Source organism: Lipophrys pholis, assembly GCF_963383615.2.
Source record: "Lipophrys pholis genome assembly, chromosome: 9".
NCBI classification, from domain to species: Eukaryota; Metazoa; Chordata; class Actinopteri; order Blenniiformes; family Blenniidae; genus Lipophrys; species Lipophrys pholis.
The window spans coordinates 19,945,394-19,967,402 of NC_137639.1; the positions used below are offsets into that span (position 1 = coordinate 19,945,394).

Consider the following 22,009-nt stretch of genomic DNA (forward strand, 5'->3'; position numbering starts at 1 on the left):
GCTTCTTGTAGTAACTTAATCAACATGTCTTTGCACCGAGGGAGGAAACTTGAGAACGACACCCAGAGACAGCAACACATAAAAGGCTCTAGCTGGCCTATTGAACCCCAGACTTGCATTGCTATGAGGTGGCGGTGCTAAACTGAAAACTACAATATGGGACAGAACAATGAGAGGCAGAGAAAGTTATCACGCTCTTCTATGGAGAATCATATCCCAGTTTTCAGTTCAGGATCAATTCTTAAAAAGGTTCCCAGAGTTTGAGCTGGAACGGTTATTGTTAACCTGTTTCAGGTTTAGACGCTACGTTCCGACTGTACATCACGTCTCTCTCCCTGCTCTCTCTCTCTGTGCCTCATGGCAGGGATCTCTGTGGTGGTGAAAGTGATCAGTACTTTCTACCGTCATTAACTTTGCAGCATGTTGACTATCCTGCTGTTTCTACCCTCTAAACACACGCAGGTTGCTTCTTCTCCACCATGACTAATTGTTTGCTTTGTCTTCTATATCTTATTTGAATGAAAAGAGCAATGAGATGGCTCTTTTTTAATTTAGTGTAATATGAGTAAAACTGAACTGTTTTTAAAAAATGCCATTATATCATCAATCCCTGCAGCTTTATTCAACCAACTAACCAAAGCCGGTTAAACTGTTTCATTGGAGGTGAAGCTCGACTCTTTTTCATATTTAGCTTGTCTCCAGTGGAAAGTGTAAGTGGACCTCATCCTGAATAATAGATAACTCCTAAATGTTTAATCAGATAAAACAATGAGAAAGGAGAGTTTGTTTTTCTTTTTAGTCTTAAGTTCTTTATTCACTCAGCACAGTTCAGCACGCTGGGCTCACGACATGCGAAACATGAATCGACACTTGTGAAGAGCAGAGAGGCAGCTTGACATCTCACTCACTGTTTTGACATTTTTGTAGCGAGTTCAGTTTTCTATTTTGCGTGCCACCTCTTTGTGAGGCACACCTACGGCATACATCAGGGCACTTTGGTGTTTGAGTTTCACTTTCTGAAAGAAACTTAACAGAGACATGTGCATGCGACCCGATCATTTGATCATCAATCAGTGCATTTATTGAAATGACAGAGACGTGTTTGGTACATTTAAGGACAGCAGAGGCTTGAGTAATTGCCCGAGGGTCTGACTCAACAGATACGTTGTAATTAACCAAATGTAATGAGCATGTTACAATTGTTGTGGACAGTATAACTGGCGATGTTTAAGTAGAAAAGCAAAGCATATTGTGAATAATTGTCTCCCGTTTTGTGTAATACAGCCTGGTGACTTGTGTTCAGTGATCCAGGGAGTCTGTCAGAGAAATAAGAAGTGATGGTGCAGAAGAGCCTGTTGGCTGTTCTGTAAAAGACGCACCTCATCTTCTCTCATCCCTCCAGTCAGCCCACTGATCCCAAGTACTTAAAGCACAACATGTAGAGATAATCAGTAACTCAACTCCTCTTTACCAGGTTATAAAGAAATCAGTGGCCTTTGCATTCCTCCTCCAACCACCAACCATCTACACCCTTAAAAGCCCCTCAGAGTCTTTCTTTAGGCGATGACCTTCTCCACCATCGTCTCCACCTGCTCGCGGAGCTTGGTGGCCACGGGGGTGAGCAATTCTGTCAGCTCATCGATCTTGGCCTCCAAGGAGGTGCGCAGCTCCTCCGCGGTAGCTTCCAGCTGGGTCTTGATTCCCTCGGCCTGTACCTGCAGCTGCTCGCCCAGTCCGTCGCTCTGGGCCTTCAGGAAGGCGGAGATGCTGCTCAGTTTCTTGCTGCCGTTTTCGCCGACCTGCTGGACGTAGGGCTCGACCACCTCCCTCATGGACTGCAGGTTCTGCGTGGCGCGGGATTGGATCTCACCCATGTAGATTCCGGCAGTCCTTCAATGAGGAGAAGAGAGCGTTATTGAGGCTCAACAGAACCAAAAGCGAGATTTAAATTCTGAAATCAATCAACTCACTCTCTGATCTCACTGGCGTCCTTGTTGAGGCGCTTCCTCAGCTTGTTAGTGTACGAATTGAGGCGGCCACGGATGTTGTCGGTGTTGCTCTCCACCATGGCTTGAAGTTCACCCAGATACTCAATTTGGCGGTCCCGGGCCTCGACCATGTCTTTCTGCAGTTTATTGAAGACAAGTGTCATGTCCTGAGACATCTGGGCGGCAGAAGTCTGAGTGAAGGGGGCCAGTTTGTTCTCGATGTCATCTTTGTAGACTGACAGCTCCTCCATGGTGTCGGTGATCAGCGTGCTGGAGGCAGACGGCGGTCAGACATTAGACACATCATCAGGGACTGAAGGGATGAAGGGAGGAAAAAAAGTTCACTTACTCGAGTTCCCGCTTGAGCTGAGAGTCCTTGATGTTTACCACGACTTCATCGGTTTTCTGGTTCAGATCGGCGATGTACCGCCAGAAAGCGTCCACATTGCCCACCCAGCGGTCTGCAGTGTTATCGGCCTGGCGCACGGCACGGGCATTGCAGCCTACGGCGAGCACACAGAAAACATGAAGACGTGAATTCACCATGTCCAATGAATCATGGTGCTGATGTGTGATCTGTAAAGGTGGATTGCTTAAACGTGGCTGAATGTTATTAATTCATATTACTGATTATACGACGGGATATTGTTAGTGGGTGGTTTGTTTTGTTGTTAGTTTTCCTGTAAATGCAAAGAGGCCAGTTTAATTTGAGTATTTGTAAATGGATGCTTTTGTGTAGGAATGAAATGTTACATAATATGCATTTTATTGTGTCTTCCCTTTCCCTGCATTCTTTAGCCCTTTAAGAATTAAAAAGAAAAAACACATCACAACAAATATATATATATTTTTTAACTTACCCTCTCAATAAAATCCTGATTTTACAAAGATTTTGTTGGATGGGTTCAAACATGAATTTCTACAAAGGTATCTAAATATTTATATAATTTTAATAAGGCACAAAATACATTCCAGGATGCATAGAAACCCAGTGAAAGATGGAAAGATTATAACTGATGTATCTTGATGTATATACCGATATATACGAACGCATATTATCTATATCACATGTGAGGTAAATTGGTTTCCAACAAAAAAGGATGGGTGCTTAAATTTAGTCTTTATACATTTTTATCTGTCTCTTGTGTTTAAGTCGTAGGTATTTAATTAATTCAGGTCAATAAAACCGAAATAAAAACGTACCAGTGATGACTGCCAGAGCAAGGATCAGAGCAACAGCCTTCATGATTGCTGGACAGAGAGATACACCTGAGAAATACACGAGAAACAACATGAAGCAAACAGTTCATGGCAGAATTTTAACAGGACCAACGTGCTCAAATATTACAGAGAAGGCTGAGTCAGAGATATTATTGGATCAACAAGACATAATCATTAACCATGCATCAACATGCAAAACATTTCATTAAGTCATTTTTTTTTCTAAGAACATATATAGAGAGAGATATTGACACATATAAAAGGCAACGGGCTTCTCCTGACTGATGTCTCGCACTCACCTGAGAGGTTGAGCTTCTTCCGTGCTTTGCAGGACGGAGGCTCAGGCTTTATAACCCCTGACTGAGCAGCGACCCGTGGGGGGAGGGTGAAGGGGGAGGGGGATGAGGAGGGCTGGGTGACTGCTGCAGTTCACGTGGTGGTGATGATGGTGATGATGACGATTTTTATTTATTTTGTGTCTGCAGTTAATCCTGCTTCCTTCCACGCAACCTGCCCACAAGTTCTCGTCGATTTGGTGACGATTGCGCAATCCGCCAGCAACGAGAAGCGAAGAAGGAAAAGTTCCAGATCCAAGATAAATAATATTTGTTGTCAAGGTTTACAGAGAAGCCCTCGACGAATATTCTACCTGATGAAGAAAAGAAAAAAATGATATAAGATTGGGATATTAAAAAGAAAATAGCTAAGTTCAAATGTCAAAAGCATTATTATTGATAAAACAACAACATTCCCATTGTGTTTTTGTGCATTGTAAAACTGCAACATAGATTAGACTCAACTTTTAACTTTATTGTCATTATGCATGCCATAAGTAGATCAGAATACAATAAGAAAAAAACACTGGTTGCAGCTCATCAGGAGTGCTTAACACCTAACTAATTAGTAAAGACGTTATACAGTATGTATGAATATAATGTAGCCACAGTGTGTGTGTGTATCATATTATGCAAAACTATGAGAAAATCTTATTTTATGCCATTACATTATCGTTTTTTAATACTGTACTTTGCACATGTACCAGCAGGAGTTTCTACTGTAAGTACTTTTCTAGTATTTTTTATTATTATTTCAATGTCCTTGATGTACATGTCCTGTCTTGTGCCTGTGTAAATGCAAAAAATATTCTATTCTATTCTATTCTATTCTGATACTGAAGGGATGTACAAGCAATAACTTGTATGTCTGTGAGTTTGTCGTGTATTATTTGATTTTCATTTGTGGCTATTGAAGTCGTTATACTGTATTGCAGTAGTGAAGCATTGACAGTGTACAAACAATGAATCTACAGTGGTGCATAAAAAAAATTCTAATATGATTTATACACTGTACTGCAGCAGGTTTTGATGGAAAATCTAGTCAGTTGTCTTTCCTCTATTGTCGAGCCTGTAAAATGCACTGGAATCTGAAAAATCTGAAAAACTGAAATCCACCCAGCTGCTAGTTTTACATGCCAAGTTTATCTATCATTCAGACATGGTGAGATTCAAAGTGATTGGCAGTGACAATTTAGGAATACATTAAAACAAAGAAGTATCATATTTGAGGCCTGAGTGGGACAATGAATGGAAAATTGTAATCTGAAAGCAAATGTGAAGAAACAGCAGACTAATATCAACACAATAGCTACACATGATAACAGTGAGTCCATGATGTCTTCAGCTGCAGTAAACAGACGTGTTAAAGCTCTGATTTAAATGGTACGACAGGTAGCTGTTAGCGGTCACTTGTAGGTTCGATGTCGACTGTTGCAGTTCCTTTGTGTAGCAGGTGAATTATTCTTCATTCACAGGATATTGCAGGTTTGTGTCAATGGCTGCAACAGCAGAGTTTGCTTTTATCACTTTCGGCAAATGTGCTCGTCTGACAGCAATGACTCTTTGCACTAAGATGTGAAGTAACCTCTTTTACAAATGCGTTTCCATACAAATGGGTTGTTAACTTAAGCCGCCAACAAATTCACCGCTGCATCCATTTTGAATGACAATCCCACTCTTGCATTGTGAACCGTGGATGAGAATGTGAATGAAGGAATGAAGCATAGGGAATGTTATGTGCGGATCACATGCACCACATTGCATTCTGCTCTTAGTGCTACAAAAATGTCCTGAAGCACAAAAAAGATGTCAAAAATGGTGTCCACACGTGGAGATTATTTTAGATTGTACAGCGTCATTGTTTTTACAACTTTAAAGTGCAATCGTCACTGAAAACCGCATCTGGTCCTGGGATCTGGTGTCCACACATGTGGACATTATTTTGATTTGTGTCGACCACAATTCCAAACTTGTTTGGGTCTAAGGAGGTTAAGATGGACACGTTGAAGCTCGGGGAAACTCAAGTACAGTGAGTCCACTATATAACAGGGATTACTGGGAATGAAATACAGGCAGTGAAGAAAGTGAGTGGGTGAAATCCTGTCTGCTTTGTGTTGCAGGCTTTCATAAACATTTGTTTCTAGGACATTTCCAGGACAAAGAAACCAGTATTCGAACGGGGAAGTTTAATGGAGTAAGAAAGTAATTTCCCTTTATTACCACAGAGTTTATTTATGATCATGTCACCCCGGTTAGTATTTGTTTTTGACGTGCTTTACTTCACAAATTAATGAACTTTAGTGGTCCATGTAGTTCAACCAGGTTGTCTCTCTTTATAAATCTGCCAGAAGTTTTTGAAGGTTTCCAGGTCAGTATTATTTTAAAGAAATATATTATTTTCATCATAAAGTTAAACTCTGGATCTGTCCCTGTCCATGTGTAAAGACCTTTGCTCTTTAAGACTTAGCCTCTTTGTTGTCATTTCCACACCTTTCACCGTTCTGTAGTTTTCACAGAAATGTTCCTTTTACAGAGGCTCAAAGTGTAAATGAGTTGGCCTGGTCAGGTAATTAGAATGAGAACAAGATAGCATTACTGTGTGATAAACCAAAGAGGTCAACCTCAGATTCATGGGGTAGGAGACTGTCTATTATTGCACAAAACTAACCTTTTACCCCCTGAGAAAGTGAAGGGAAACTACTGGGGGGGGGGGGGGGGGGGGGGGGGGGGGGGGGTGGGTCCTGAAACTCACCTGTTTGTCGTTATATTTTCCACAAAACGAAAGCCCTTTGACCTTGATCTTACATGATCTAATGTGAAGTCACTGCAGGAGGTGTTCCTCCCTGAAAGATTCTACTGTATGTGTGCATGCAGATAACAAGTCCTGTCCAGTTGACAATCACACGAAAATCAAGATAAGGAGTTGAATCCCGTCAATGTGATTAAAACAGTTATGCAATGACTCCGATTACATGTGATTTTGCAAATTTTTAAAGATTTTCTTTGAACAGCATATCATTATCAACATGGCTTCCTAATGCACATCCAGCATGAACAGTTTTCTTTTTTTTAATTATCATTATTATTATTATATAAAAGGACTGGGTCACTGGTAGAACATTACACTTACAATATGTAAAAGGTCACAAGCCAGACCACATCAAACGGCCATAAATTATTCTGCTGTTTGCAGGGCACAGAGAGTAACAACAAAAGGGGAAATGAAAGAGGATTTCAAACAACTGTGAGGTAATACTGTAAAATAACCTTTGGTAGTTGGTTCCACAATGATAAAGACCCATAACGAAGTCTTATGTCAGGAAAGAAGTGTGTGAGAGGGGATGCTTGGATTGAACAAAAGTAACCTTTGTCTGATGATGTTGTTTTCTGCAAGAGTGTGTTTTTATTGGGCGGGATGCTCTCACACCCCTGAAAAGGCAATGAGTCAGTGAGGTAACTCCAGTTAACGACTGTGGTTGAAAATCTGCCAAACTGGGGTGTTCGGTGGCCTAAAACCACAAAGCTTCAACCCAAAATGCTTTGATTCCCAGCTGAGGAGACTTTGTTCAATGTCATAAATCTCTCGGTATCTGTCTCTTTTCCTGCTCGTTTCCAAACTGACAGATAAAGACAAAATGCCAGAAAACAACTCTTCAAAAAGGATTATAGACAGAGATGAATCACAGGATGAGGATGTTTGCAGAAAGAGTCAACAATGTGTGAGGTCTTGCTGAAACACAAAAACACAACTTAGCATTAAAATGGCCTTCATGAATTAGTGAGCTATCAACTGTAGACTGCATGTTAAATTGGAATGTCTTGAACCACGTTTGCTGAGCGTAGCCCAAAGATGGAATAACTCAGCATTAAATTAGTATGCTATAAAGTATGCTATACTTAGTATGCTATAAAGCTTTATAATGCCATAAAGTAAAAACTCGGAATTAGTGAGTTATTAGGGGCCTTTTGGGAGCCACATGCCATATTTACCATGCATGTCAATTAAACCGTCATCATCATGGTCGTTTTTATGTTCAATATAACCTGGTTGATTCACATGTTAATAGCAAGAGCAAATAATATTCCAAAATGTATATAAATATACCAGAAGCATCAAAACCATGAAAGAGACAAAACAAAATCTGACCTCTTGTATCACTAATAATTCTAAATTCCTGCTTTCATTTATAGCTGTACAACCAATTTTCTTTTTATCATCACTGTCTTTAACTTTCAATTATACTTTAATCTGCCAATACCGGCATTTAGCACAGAAATCACTGAGTTTGAAACTATCACTTGATAATGAAGCGGGACAAAACGTGAAAATTAGTAGACGTGTGTATTATTAAGAATACACATTTACAGTCAAAAATCTAACTTTCGTCTTCAGAGCATTCAAAATGAAGCCAAACGCTGAGCTTCATTAGCCGTAATGAGAAACCAGAGGCCGTGTTTGTGCTTGCAGAGCCTGAGACAGCTGGGGGCAGAACGGAGGAATGTTGTTTGCCACTGGGTAAGGCAGCGTGGGAGCGATCTGGCAGGACAGATGGAGGCACAAAGGGGAAATTTATAGGTGGAAGCAGAATATGTTTATGAACTTCAGACATGTACAGACAAACCTTAGCGTGTCATGTCCATTGCCCACAATTACAGGGGCGTATGGGGGTGGGGGGGTTGAATTTGGTAAGCAGATACTAACAGGAAAGGTCGTGTTTGTCACTGCTTCTTGTGTGTCACAGTTGTTTTGTACAATCTTATTTTGTCACATCTGCGTACACTTCAGATCTCAGCTTGCTGCTCAAGGATATTTCTTGAGTAATTCAATATTTGTTTTCGAAGGTGCATGAAGTAATCTAAAAAAAAAGTGTAATCATGCAGACTGGGCATTGGAAACAGTGTCATTTTTACATTCATGAATTCAAGTGCATGTAGTTTAGAATCTTGTTTGTCTAGAAGTCTGTTTGTTTTTACAGGGATGAACACAACAAGTTAATTCAGCTTCCATCATAGAGCGGACGAGTTTTAACGTTAGATGTCCCAACTGAGGTGCCCCACATTCTAATTCAAGACTTTACCCAACACAAGGTGTGCAAGAAAAACTTTCCAATACAAGTGAAATGATACACAAGCTTGCTTTTATTAAAATTTCCATAATATAGGAAGAGAACACAGAGTGGTCACAGACCAGCTGTTGTTGGAAATGAAGCTTTTTAACACTGTAGATAAATCTCTACAATATCAGCAACTTTATATTAGGTGGATTTTTGTCATCGTAATATATTTATGTGTCCGGGGGTTATTGGATTTGGTTTCTCCTGATGAAGTTCATTTTTGTTTGATGTGAGCTTAGTTGGTCTTGACATAGGACTCGTAGAGGGCGGTGAGGCGGGTCTGGAGGTCCTCGGCGTAGGGGTTCAGCTTCCCCCTCAGCTCGTCAACGTAGGGTGCAGCCATGTCTTTCACCTGCTGGGCCCTCTGTGCCAGCTCAGTCTGGACCTTCTCGGCCACTGGAGCCACGCGCTGCTTGAAGTCCTCCAGGTGATGGTCCACCTTCACCTTCATCTCATCGGTGTAGGGCCCCAGCTGAGCCTGCAGGTCCTTCACGCTCTGCTCCAGGCTGATCCTCAGCTCCTCGCTCTTCTCCAGCAGGGTGGTCCTCAGGGCCTCGGAGTCCAGGGTGGCCAGCTCCTGTTTCAGCTGGTCCATTCTCTGCTGGATCTGGACCTTCATGTCCTCGGTGTAGGGCTCCAGCTTCTCCCTGACGGTGTTCAGCTCAAGGTCGACACGCAATTTCAGCACCTCGGCCTCCGTGGAGACTTTGGCGAGGATGTCCTGGGCCGCAGGGGGAAGCTGCTCATGCAGGGTGACTGCGTACTTGCTGGCTACGTCAGCACTATCTGTCAGACGGGTGCTAAAAGGATAACGTTGGTCACAGAGAAAAAGTGGAACAATGAGGTTTCAAGGCGTTTTCCCCAGTCCTTCAACTAAATTTACATGTCAGGCCATATTATAAGTTAAATATCAATACTTGAGGTGTCACAGTTGACTAACCTGATGTCCTGTCCGAACTCAGACTTCCTGATCATCTGGAGGGTGTCATCAGCCGTCTGGGTGGCTTTGCCAACGTAGTCCCAGAAAGCATCAGTCAGCACTTCCAGCTGTGGCTTGGGTGCGTCGGCATAAAACAGGTTGGCATTGCAACCTGGGGACAAGAAGGAGAAAAGAAAAGACTGAGCACAATATAGATATCCCATCAACGTCTGTCTGCATTCAATTCTCCAAAATTCAAACCGGGTGTTCCCCTCGTACCAGTGAAAACAGCAAGGACGAGCACAGCGAGGACCTTCATGGCGGCAAGACCCTGTGTCAAGAAAGTAACAGGCACTCAGCACAGCATGTTCAGAAAAGTAGACAAGATTTTTCAATAAATAAATAAATGTTTCTCTCATTTCTTCAACTTACTTTAGTTTGCAAGTGTATCTGCAAGTCCAGTGAGCGGTGCTTGTGCTCTGCTGGTCAGACTCTGCGGCTTATATAGCAAAGCCAGACGGCAATTGTCCCAAAGTCCAAACAGTCATGTCTTGCTGTCACCTTGCCTCACCCTGATTTCCAGACTGACACCTTGTGCCAGATATTGGCTCAAATACAGTCCTGAATGTGAAAATACACCACACACTGAGCACAGAATATCTCCACCTTTATACCTGATTCATGATTATTTGATGACATTTTTGAATGTCCCAATAGGTATTAATGAAACATATTCTGGCTTTATGTAATTACCTAAAGCTATGAGTCATTCCTCACTGTTGATGGGGTCAGATCTATAAAGTTCGCCTTGAATGAACCCAACGGTGCAGCCGTCTAATCACATGGCAGGGACCGTTCCCCCGGTCAGAGATAACTATTTGCCAACACACACTGATTCTATCTTTAATTTCTTTGATGTCCTTCTTTGATTGTCTATACAGTCGGGGTTTTATAATCACATCAAGCAGGACAATCAAAGCGCGACAGTAATTCCAGTTTTTTTGTCGTACCATGGGTCAAAAATACACCATGTGTCAGCCTGGGCAAAGGTCAGCAGCTGCAGCCGCTGTCGACTACTTGAGGACAAAGTTGCTGCTTTTTCAGGTCACACAACACTGTTTGATCGGCATTAAAGATTTCTGATTACATATATGAGATCTCTCACAGTATAAAATAGAGTAATATAATAAATGGAACTGCGTGTCATAGTATCATGACGTCATTGAAAAACTACTAAAATCTTACCACAAATAGCTGGATTGTTTTAGCTCCAGTCAATTTTTGTATTTACATTCATCGCAGGATGGTGGGAATATTTTAATCATTCTGTTTACATACACTTTCCACGATGCTTGTAAATGAACGTTGAATGTTAAGTAAATGTTAAGTTCTCCATTAAGGTTTGTTTTCCGAGCCGTTGTTGAAAGTACAACTGCAGTACAAGACAACAAACTCAATGTTTTTGGTTACAGGTCAGAAAATAAAAAATAAAATGTATAAAATAGCAAATCACATTTATTGTGTGTCTGATTTAATTTGTTGTTGAATGTCTCCAGATGCACGTATGAGTCACAGGAGAACATTTTAATTGTTTTAAAATGTGACAAGAGAAACCAATGTGTATCCTGAACTTTGATTATTTAATCCATTACGTTGAGCCTTTTATCCTCCAGGGGATCTGATCTTTCTTTAGTGGACGTTTTTATTTTTGATCCTCATAGTGAACTTAAATAAAAGCTGTACTTTTAAAGTCGGTATTTAGTGTGAATTATCCAGTCCTGAAACTCACCTGTTTGTCGTTTTACTCTGAGACTACAGCAGCCAAAGTCTAAATGACACACAGAAGAGCAGTAGTGACAGGCGGCAGCTCAATATGACAAAAGTCAAAAGCGACTCATTGTGGATGCCGGCACATCGCTCCTGCTGTATACTAGAAATACCATTGATCGGGCACATTTTTCCAGTTTTATTTAATTCAAATGTTAGGAAAGCATCAACGTGCTTTGTAATGTTGCATTCACATTGTTTGACCTGAATACAAAGTTCACAAGTGTCAACATACCAAAGTTATCTGCACGTTTTTAAAAGCTGGAAACTCTGGACCACATAGATCTTCAATCGCTCCATATTAATGGGGACTAGAGAAATATTCAGAGGAGGGCTGGTGGGATATTTACTGTGCCCCGTCAGACTGTTGTTTTTTTTTGTTTTTTTTTAATAAGGACATTTTCTGAAATCCAACTGTTGTGTGACAGTTGTCAGGAACAAAAACAGGAAAGGAGTCATTTTGACAACCTGGCAGTGACTTGTGGACTTTGGGCTCTTGAATACAACTGTCATCTGACTTCACTATATATACACGGAAGCAGCAGTCTGACACACTCACAATCACATTTAAGCCTGAGCGATACGCCAGTAGGTGAGTATTGTAGTCAATTTAAAACTAAGAGAAATATATCGATGTTTTGACCTCGTTAATGCAACATAAATTTTAACTTAATCCTTTTTTCTTTTTTTTTTTACAGCCAGTTTCAGTCATGAAGGTGTTTATTGTCCTCGCCGTCGCAGTGCTCTCTGGTACGTTGTTGAGTTGAAGTGAATTCGCTGCTTGACTGAACACCACATTGGCTCACACACGAACTGTCCGTGTCTCTCTCCAGCAGGATGCAACGCAAACCTCTTCCATGCCGACGCACCCAGGCCACAGCTGGAAGTGCTCACTGATGCCTTTTGGGTCTACATCGCCAAAGCCACCCAGACCGCCGATGACACGCTGCAGATGATCAGGAAGTCCCCAATCGGACAGGAGATCAAGTAAGCTGCGTGACACACTGAACCATACTAACCTGGCCCATGACGGACAGCGGTCCCATGACCAGTGTGGTGTCAGACAAACCTGGGATGATCTCACAGTCGCTTTGTTTTTCTCCAAGCGCTCGCCTCACAGAAAGTGCTGACATAGCCAGCAAGTACGCAGTCACACTGCAGGAGCAGCTTCCCCCTGCGGCCCAGGACCTGATGACCAAGATCTCCACTGAGGCTGACACGCTGAAAAACATGCTGACCAAGGAGCTGAGCTCTGCCAAGGAGAAGCTGGAGCCCTACACCGAGGACATGAAGGCCCAGATCCAGCAGAGAGTGGAGCAGCTGAAACAGGAGCTGGCCACCTACGCCGACACCCTGGACTCCGAGGCCCTGAGGGCCACCCTGATGCAGAGGAGCGAGGAGCTGAAGGCCAGCCTGGAGCAGAGCGTGAAGGACCTGCAGGACCAGCTGGGGCCCTACACCGAGGACCTGAAGCAGAAGGTGGACAAGCACCTGCAGGATTTCCAAAAAAGCGTGGCCCCCTTGACGGAGAAGGTCCAAGTGGAGTTCAGCCAGAGAGCCAACCTGATGAAACAAATGGTGGCACCTTACGCCGAGGACCTGAAGGAGAAGCTGGACCCCTACGCCCAGGACCTCCAGGCACAGCTCATGTCCCTCTACCAGTCCTTTGTTGAAGCCAACTGAGTCTTCCTGCCGCTGATTCCGGCCTCGCTCGTCTACCTCTGTTAAAACAAGAAACGTTAGAATTTCAGTGTGTGACTTTTACTGTAACCCAAATTAAATGCTGCATCTCCCCACAACACGATATTTATTTGCTCGGCGAGACAGTTGCACAGAAGATTTCTGCGCTTGTCAAACAATGTATATATTTCATTTTTATTGTTGTGAAGTTACATGCTGTGACTTTTTTTTTGTGTGACTCATAAAATAAACCGACGGAGTCTATAAACTTTGTGTTTTTGCTGCGATTTGTTTTTCGAGGAAATGTTCAACACATTTCTGCATCAAAACAAACGTCTGTCCACACTTAATTCCCACAACAACATTTACTTAACCAAAGTGTACACGACATCAGAGAGGGGCCGATCCTGTGTTTCCCCAAACCGCAGTTACTAATGGGACACGCTTGCCTTATTCCCAGAAAGAAAGTAGTATTTTGATTTGGCTTCCCGTGTCTTGACATGTCCCGGCTCCTGTCCCGGTTTCGCCTGCCAGTTTTTCCAGAGGCAGACTATTGTTCCCGTCGTTCTGCTTGTCAACGCTTGTCATGAAGCTCCGCCTTACATGTGTCACAATGAACGGTTGTGAGGAGCCGTTATGAGAGAGAGCGACAGACAGAACTGCAGAGAAGCTTCTAACTCATTGTGTTTAACATTGAAAAAAATTAAAAATAAACTTTTGGCATTTTGCTTTCATATAAAATTGGTTTGCAGCTCGAGATTATTACATCCATCGTTAAAAATGGAACTATGCAGCACATGACCTTCTCCTCGTTATCCTCTGCCTGTTGACAGTGCCAGCATCCAGCGTGGAGGGTTAGAGTCCACCGACAAGCGTCCAACCACTCACATGTGTACACAACACTCGCAGCACAGATTTGTTCCTGGGTTGCCCAAAAACCGCAACAGCACCAAATCAACAGGCCAACAACAGAGAACAATATTATTTTCATTGTAATTTGCATGAAAAATGTAGAACAAATACTCTCGTTAGATTTTGGCTCTTTCTTTATTGAGTCATCGGTCGCATGTTTCAACAGTTTAGTCAACTTATGAACAAAATCTGTTCTATAATTGCAGGTTCATTCGTAGTTATCGTCTCTCAGTCGTCCACAAAAGCCGAACTGCGGTGATGCTGCTTTTAGGTAGTTTGCTAGAATCTACTGGAACTGAACCTTCATGTGGACATTAAAGTGTTGCTACTGATTTAAAAGTTTTATGCCAAAAGGTTTAATTATGTTCAACTTTATTTTGGAGAAAACCTTGAAGCTAACTTCTATTAACATTTTATTTATTATTTCTTTGAAATGTGATGAATATTTGACCTACATTTTATGTGCTGAACATTCTACTCTGTGTGTTCAACATACACAAGTTCACTCTCCCTCTCACTGACATTATTGTAGTATTATAGTGTTGTTTACTAGTTCATCCATCTTTTATTGGTTTATTTTATTCTCGTGTTTCAGGCATGCATTTATCTCCACATTCAATTTGAATTCTCTGCGCATGTTAAAGTTGCATGTGCGTGCATTTACAGGTGTGACTCCATTCAACTGGTTTTTCTTTTATAGTGTTTTATCAGTCTCCTGTGAGCCACTTTGAACTACAAATCATCATACAGAGAGTGTTACATAAATAATGATTAACTGATGACTAACATTAACTCGGTAGACCTTTACATTGCACAGCCAGCAAGCAGTCAATCAAAACCAAATCAAACGGGCACAAAATATACATGCAATCAAGTTGCTTTGTTATTTTGAAGATGGTCGGTTTCATCTTATTGTGTTTGTGGTTCATGCATGTAGGTGTACCTTCACATATGCTCCGTCTTTAAACGTTTGAGTTTTTCACATTTGACTTACTGTTATAAAACATTACATGCAAATGAAATTCAGATAAAACAGTGAAGAGTAGCATACTGCTTCCTAATCAGAGAGCTCTTCATAAGCGTATGGCCCAGCGGATTAGTCCCAGCTTTACCTGGAGCCGCCACAGCAAGATTAATTGCTCGCTTATATAATCAGTCTCTGACAAACTGAAACAACCGACTGCGAAACCTCTGTGAATCTTTGAGAATTCAGACCTGCTGTCACATCTTCATGCTCCAGCCTGTTTTACGCCTCAGCACTGGAGTCGGCACCAAGAAGCAGCATTCAGACGGCTTTATCAGTCAATACAGCCCCGAGGCTTCGTCCAGGCCTTGATCCTAATGGCCATGTTTCAATCCTGGAGGCCAGACTGAGGTCTGGCTCCACTCAGGGGAATGGCGATGGGGGTTTTCTCTGACAAAAAACAGCTTCTTTGAACAAGAAACATCTTGTTTTACACACCGCAGTGACAAACAGAGATTTGCTGCTGTTTTGATGTTGATAACAGTTTGTTTCTACACTGGCTTGATAAACAGATCAGTGCCAGAGGAGATAAGAAGATAGCTGTTGGACGTCAGCAGTTCATTTTAAAAGCTCTCAGACTTTGTTGTTTATCCCACGTTGTCATCTGAATGTGAGCAGGTTCCAGGACACGATGATTCTGAGGTTCTTAGAAGAGAAAATATCAGAATAATGCAGGTTTAATATCGCTGCTGGAAATTAGTATTCAAAGTTTGGAAAGAAGACTTTGTTGTCATTGATTTTCTAAAACTTAATGGGACTTAATGAACGATTCAGAGTCAGCTTTTCAGTATTTTGTGGAGTGATGGATGTTGATATGATTGTACATGTTGATATACAAAATGGTTCTGGTGGATCTGTACTGTTTTCACAGTACAGACAGTCAAAGTATTGCAACATAAACATTTACTCTACATTTGGCTTAAAACATTCAAACTGACCAGATTAACAGAGGAAAACCATGGACAGTAATTATACTCACATTTTCTTGCTGTGAGAGGACAGTGCTAAACACTGTACCACCATTTTGTCATTTATTCAGATCGTCTGCCTACAAACTTAAGTTTTTATGAATCTATTTACTGTTTTAAACTCTCCAAAGAGAAGCTCATTTTAAAGAAGCAACAGTGCTATCTAGTGGTCAAAGTTTAGTAGTGCTATGAATTGATTATGACATATTAGTCAAAACTCAGTGTGATGGAGAAAAGTGCTTTGTGATTAAAAGACATGTTTATCTTATATTTCATATAACTGTCATCATTCAAATGATTTTATATAGAAAACAAATGTGTGATGATAAAAATCAGCATACAGGAATTATTGTATAATAATGTATAATAGGTTTTTGATTATTACCGAAAGACAAATGGTGCTGTAAATTAATGTGTTGGGTTTTTGTCATCCTTTACATGGCACTGACTAAAACATGTGTAAATAGACATTTTAAACCGAAAGACTTTAAAGCTGGTATAAATGTGCACAATCATATATCATATTGGGAAGAACTGACCAAAATCACACACATTTCACCTTTTTGTGGTTTAAAAAAAAAATCTGTTGGTGAGATTTTGTACCCCTTTAATGATGATTTATACATTATTGAGTTCAATACAATGTATAAGATGTGTACTTTCCAAAAAAACGTGCAATAAATATGACATAATAACTTATTGGGTGTATGTATGAAAACTGATACTTTCAGAATTGATCCAGTAGATTTCTGATCACAATATGTTCAAACACAGTGTTGCTCTTGTTTCATTTGCATCAATCAGGTGCACATGACATGTTTATGAAAATCAAAGAAGCCAAATAAGTTTACAGTTATGAAAAATTGTAGGAAAATACCATCTAGTTCAATAATCAACACGTTTTGATTATTTATTATTTTAGTATTATTTGTGTCAAACATGGAATGCCCAAGTGAGATGGAAAAAAAAATAACGACAAAAACAAAAACACCGCAGAAAAGATTAATTACAATTTTCCATTCAAAGTAAATGCTGTGCTCACTTCGTCCACTGGGAGGCGGTATTGTTTTAGTCGGAGCAGAGGCCATAATGCAGCAAGCAGCTCGTTCATGATGTGGACTACTGATGATCTCCTACTTAACCCAATACAGTTTACTTATTACAAACGCCCAATGAGTGATAGTACCTCTGAGTTTAAGTAGTAGGAGGGAAGAGTTGAATGTGTTGTCTTTCAAAAAGGAAACCAAGGAAAACTGTTTTCTTTCCTGTTTTTTTTTTTGGTTTTTTTCTATCAACAATTATGTTTTTTAAACTCTGATCGTGTTGGGGAAAAAAGATAAAGACACATGCAAACACCCAAGCAAAATGTCACGAAAAATCCAGGCTATATTTGAAAATTGATTGAGCAGAGTTCTGGGATAAGACACATTTATCACCATTCAAAGCTTTAATTGAAATTCTAGAAACATATTTCATTTCAACTATGTGATCACGCTGTATTTCTGGTCTCTATTGCTGAGGAAGCTTTTCAGCCAATCGTAAGCAGTACCCCATACAGGACACCATACCTCTGAAGTTTGTTTAGGAGTTGCGTGTGGTCTATCGTGTCAAAAGCCTTACTTAAGTCTATAAAAACACCCACAGTATATCCTCTGTTGTCTATTGCTGTTGCAATATCCTCAGTAGGGGTGGATCTGTTTGATAGAAAACCATACTGATTGTCACTCAGCAGGTTACATTTTTCAACAAGATTGTCAAGCCCGTTTACAAACAGTTTTTCAAAAATTTTTGAAAATTGTGGAAGAAGGGAAATTGATCTATAATTAATAAATAGATGTCTGTTGCCACTTTTGTGAATAGGGATTACATTTGCCGTTTTCATTGTAGATGGAAAAATACCAATAAGAAATGACTGCAAATACATGTAAAATTGTATTAATATTTTATTTACTGCTGTCACAAGAAAAAGTTTGGTAAATAAAGAATTAAGTAATTAATCGCGATTACTCAAAAAAAACTCTACTTAAGACTGAAAGTTGTAATGCTTTTTTAAGTGAAACTTAAGACAACACTCTGTTCCCAATTGTTGTAACTATTGTGTAACTTGACCAGCAGCTAAAAATAATTTTTTTTTTTTAGAACAATTAATAATTTAGGTGTGTTTGTTTGAATGCGGAAATAGAAACGTCCAGTCACACATGCACGCGACACAGGATCTTCTTTAATGATCATTTACTGTCTAGTCATAGTTCCTTGTTCATGATGAGAGCTCATGCTTGCAGGCATTACTTACACATGTTTTATTGACCATTAACCTGTAGAACAGGTTAGAAATTAGCAGTGGCCTTTAATAGAAACCACCACACACCTTTGACTTTGCCTACAAGGACTCGGCTATTTCATCTCCTTGTTGGTAGAAACAGTCACTTTTCATATCTTGTGTTTACATGCTGTCTGTATGCAAAGCTGAAATAAGTTCCCGTATATAAGTTACACCTGAGTATATACGTTGCATCTGTCAAACACAGGTCATGAAGAGACGAACTGGTTTATGAGACACATTTATGTTTACATGCTCAGACATGACTGTCCTGTCAGTAGGCCTCGGCCATTAGCTGCCATTCAATAAACCATCTGTGAATTTGTTCCTCCAGCTCGGGATGTCGAGCTGTCAGTCAAATATGGTAACTTAGGGTTTTTAACGGTACTATAGCAGCATTCTGTTGTAGTCATCCCAGATGGTATGTCCCTGTATTTCATACTTTTAAGACACATGGCCAGCCGAACAGCAAAAAAAGAAAAGAAAAAATAGATGTGACTTATTGTTGCATAAAATATGGTATCTGTCTCATTGGCACTTCAAAATGTTACAGTAGTGGACTAACACTGTCCATCTTTAATGGGGCTCCCACACCCTTTCCTGTCTTGTGTGTGATTCAGTGCAGAATAATCGACTCATTTTATAAAGCACCTGTTTGGATTTATAGAGTTACGGACGTCCAAATGAAACCCTGTTCCTGTGTTCCTCTTTAGACTCCTCTTCATCTGGCAGTGATAACCAAGCAGCCAAGCATGGTGGAGATTCTGCTGAGAGCAGGGGCTGAACCCTCGGCCTTGGACCGCAGGAAATACTTGAAACTTGCAGGTAAATTGTTTGTCTGTCTCGCTCCTATTTTTTTCGCTCTTCTTAAAAAAAGAACGTTCTTTCTAACTACGTACACCCGATGACCTGACTGATTAAACTGTCATCCAACTGTCAACACTGCTGACGTAAAAGCGCACAGCGTTTATCTGTTGAACTTTAGTGACTTTACCCTTTAGTATCAGAAGAGAAACATTCATCTCTTAGTGTTGCCTCCTGTCTTTGGTTAGGTTTGGCACGGTTCATCCCCTTTGGCTGTTTTTCATAACCGGCAGCCTCCTCTCCATATCTGTCTTCATGCTCTCCTCCCATCTTTTCACCTCGTTCATGTTCATCCGCCCATTTTGCAGGAATGCAGCTATGTGAGGACAAACCCAGGGGAAAGCGATGGGGTTTTCCCTCGTTATCCTGTCTTTCCCCTGGACTCCCCTCTGTTACTTCCTCTTCTTCCTCTGTCCTCGGTTTCCCCATCCCCACTCCCCTCCTCTCTCGCTTCCCACCAAACGTCTTATCATGGCTGGATCTTTGTTTAGTCACTCTAACTTTTACAGTAAGCGTGAGCCAGTTTGACAGTTCTGTGAGGTCTATTTATAAAAGGCCTTGATGTGTCACATAATCTCACAATCTGAACAGGAGCGGGATTTATTTAAGCCAGAACATTTAAGTACACATTAATTGGGAGTGTGTGTGTGTGTTTGTGTGTGTGTGCGTGCGTGCGTGTGTGCGTGCGTGCGTGCGTGCGTGCGTGTGTGCGTGCGTGCGTGCGTGTGTGTGTGACTCATAGGATTCAAGGAAACCACAGAGAAGGGAGGGACACTTGCATTGACACATAGGAGGAATTCCACAAAGATGCTTTGCCTATCAGTTGTCTTGCTTTACTGGCAGTCACACCTACATGGATCTTCCATAATTATAATGTACTGACAAGTCATAGTTCCTTGTTCATGATGAGAGCTCATGCTTGCAGGCATTACTTACACGTGTTTTATTGACCATTAACCTGTAGAACGGGTTAGAAATTAGCAGTGGCCTTTAATAGAAACCACCACACACCTTTGACTTTGCCTACAAGGACTCGGCTATTTCATCTCCTTGTTGGTAGAAACAGTCACTTTTCATATCTTGTGTTTACATGCTGTCTGTATGCAAAGCTGAAATAAGTTCCCGTATATAAGTTACACCTGAGTATATACGTTGCATCTGTCAAACACAGGTCACGAAGAGATGAACTGGTTTATGAGACACATTTATGTTTACATGCTCAGACATGACTGTCCTGTCAGTAGGCCTCGGCCATTAGCTGCCATTCAATAAATCATCTGTGAATTTGTTCCTCCAGCTTGGGATGTCGAGCTTTCAACCCACAATTAACCTTCTTTGTTTTGTCTTCAACGCAGTAACATTTTTCTCTGCTTTTCTTCGGTCCCTCAGATGTTTCCAGAGACTCTCCCAACTCTTTCTGCTGCTTGGTTTTCTTTTTCTGATACATATCTTATAATTCTCCTTCATAGCTTTTTCTTTTTGGGGACATTCAGCTGGCACTGTCAGTCAAATATGGTAACTTAGGGTTTTCGGCACTTCGAAATGTTACAGTAGTGGACTAACACTGTCCATCTTTAATGGGGCTCCCACACTCTTTCCTGTCGTGTGTGTGATTCAGTGCAGAATAATCGACTCATTTTATAAAGCACCTGTTAGGATTTATAGAGTTACGGACGTCCAAATGAAACCCTGTTCCTGTGTTCCTCTCTAGACTCCTCTTCATCTTGCAGTGATAACCAAGCAGCCAAACGTGGTGGAGATTCTGCTGAGAGCAGGGGCTGAACCCTCGGCCTTGGACCGCAGGAAATACTTGAAAAATGCAGGTAAATTGGGTGAACGGAACTCGTCTACAAAACTGCAAACCCGGACAACTCGTCCAGGACTATTTTTTTCAGCAATATTGATTTGAAGGATTGGATTTCAAAGTCTATTTGACACATTTGGAATGATTAATAAGTGTATTTGACAGAAAAACATAAGATATTAAGTAGACGACTTGTCCGCTTAGGGTGCTGTCTGTGGACGAGTTGTCCTACTATCGGTAAATTGTCTGTCTGTCTGTCTGTCTGTCTGTCTGTCTGTCTGTCTGTCTGTCTGTCTGTCTGTCTGTCTGTCTGTCTGTCTCTCATTTCTATTTGTGTTTGAGAATTTTAATCTCATGCAGAGACTGCCCGAGGCTAGGGAGCCTGTTACTGTGCATGCACAGATCTCTCCACCCCCCCACCTTCCTTCTGCTCATGCACTTGTAAACAAACATGGCGGACCTGTAGTGGTATTGCTCTCGGTCCGTATTCTAGTTTTATCGTCCATATCAGTAGTTTTATTGTGGAGAGTCACCCCTGATAGCATCCGATGCGTCATCCAGTGCTCTCCATTTTCTTCACGTTCATAGCGTATTGTTCCCCGCGCATGTGTCTGTGTCGTTTCATTACAAAATCAGTTTCAGCCTTTGATTTGAGCTCCCAGTGTTTGTACAAAGTTCGGACAATCGGCTCAAGTTCTATTTACCATGACAGGCAAAATAAAACAAAGTTAGTGTAAACACATGAATGGATCAGGTAAATAGCTCATAAACATGTAGTTTGATGATCATTTATTTTGAAGGGGAATCGTCCTGACCTGATGATGGCCTGTTCAACCTGTGTAGGTTGATGTGAACATTTTTGTATTTATCTGTGCATCACGTCTTGTCTAATAAGACTTTCATTTTATTCTATTCATCTCTCTATTCTTAAAAACTCAAGGTCACAGAGCCTGGAGCCAATTACAGCGAACAATGGCTGAAGTTCATGGTACAACTTGATCAGCAAGTCCATCAAGGACTTGTTTTGATTTAC

General features: G+C 41.1%; 3 protein-coding genes across 4 annotated transcripts; 1 reads left to right on the forward strand and 2 right to left on the reverse strand.

Moving 5' to 3' along the window:
* Positions 1-1,043: 1,043 nt before the first annotated feature.
* On the reverse strand, positions 1,044-3,749 carry apoeb (apolipoprotein Eb). Its single transcript, XM_080472515.1, has 5 exons — positions 3,509-3,749; positions 3,192-3,257; positions 2,338-2,491; positions 1,971-2,258; positions 1,044-1,890 (listed from the first exon to the last, which is right to left on the reverse strand). Exons 2-5 carry the CDS (start codon positions 3,232-3,234, stop codon positions 1,557-1,559), a joined length of 819 nt encoding a protein of 272 aa, XP_080328641.1. The 5' UTR covers positions 3,235-3,257; positions 3,509-3,749; the 3' UTR covers positions 1,044-1,556.
* Positions 3,750-8,662: 4,913 nt separating this feature from the next.
* On the reverse strand, positions 8,663-10,219 carry LOC308114795 (apolipoprotein A-IV-like). Its single transcript, XM_080471975.1, has 4 exons — positions 10,010-10,219; positions 9,857-9,908; positions 9,599-9,749; positions 8,663-9,458 (listed from the first exon to the last, which is right to left on the reverse strand). The coding sequence occupies exons 2-4, from the start codon at positions 9,894-9,896 to the stop codon at positions 8,894-8,896; spliced, it is 756 nt and encodes a 251-aa protein (XP_080328101.1). The 5' UTR covers positions 9,897-9,908; positions 10,010-10,219; the 3' UTR covers positions 8,663-8,893.
* A 1,483-nt stretch (positions 10,220-11,702) lies between these two features.
* LOC308115193 (uncharacterized protein) lies at positions 11,703-13,821 on the forward strand. Of its 2 annotated transcripts, none has more exons than XM_080472591.1 (4): positions 11,703-11,996; positions 12,103-12,154; positions 12,241-12,391; positions 12,511-13,349. In XM_080472591.1, the coding sequence occupies exons 2-4, from the start codon at positions 12,115-12,117 to the stop codon at positions 13,085-13,087; spliced, it is 768 nt and encodes a 255-aa protein (XP_080328717.1). In that variant the 5' UTR covers positions 11,703-11,996; positions 12,103-12,114; the 3' UTR covers positions 13,088-13,349. The 2 variants fall into 2 exon arrangements, with proteins under 2 accessions (XP_080328717.1, XP_080328716.1); XM_080472590.1 differs by having other exon boundaries at positions 11,926-11,996; positions 12,238-12,391; positions 12,511-13,821.
* The last annotated feature ends 8,188 nt before the right edge of the window (positions 13,822-22,009 follow it).

Excerpts from the sequence above, each read along its gene's own strand:
- apoeb (XM_080472515.1), bottom strand. The coding sequence starts at position 3,234 with ATGAAGGCTGTTGCTCTGATCCTTGCTCTGGCAGTCATCACTG. Across the intron at positions 2,492-3,191 it reads TGCTCTGGCAGTCATCACTG|GCTGCAATGCCCGTGCCGTG; the intron begins GTACGTTTTTAT and ends TGCTCGCCGTAG. Across the intron at positions 2,259-2,337 it reads CAGCTCAAGCGGGAACTCGA|CACGCTGATCACCGACACCA; the intron begins GTAAGTGAACTT and ends GTCTGCCTCCAG.
- LOC308114795 (XM_080471975.1), bottom strand. The coding sequence starts at position 9,896 with ATGAAGGTCCTCGCTGTGCTCGTCCTTGCTGTTTTCACTG. Across the intron at positions 9,750-9,856 it reads CGTCCTTGCTGTTTTCACTG|GTTGCAATGCCAACCTGTTT; the intron begins GTACGAGGGGAA and ends TCTTGTCCCCAG. Across the intron at positions 9,459-9,598 it reads GAGTTCGGACAGGACATCAG|CACCCGTCTGACAGATAGTG; the intron begins GTTAGTCAACTG and ends TTATCCTTTTAG.
- LOC308115193 (XM_080472590.1), top strand. The coding sequence starts at position 12,115 with ATGAAGGTGTTTATTGTCCTCGCCGTCGCAGTGCTCTCTG. Across the intron at positions 12,155-12,237 it reads CGCCGTCGCAGTGCTCTCTG|CAGGATGCAACGCAAACCTC; the intron begins GTACGTTGTTGA and ends GTCTCTCTCCAG. Across the intron at positions 12,392-12,510 it reads CCAATCGGACAGGAGATCAA|CGCTCGCCTCACAGAAAGTG; the intron begins GTAAGCTGCGTG and ends TTTTTCTCCAAG.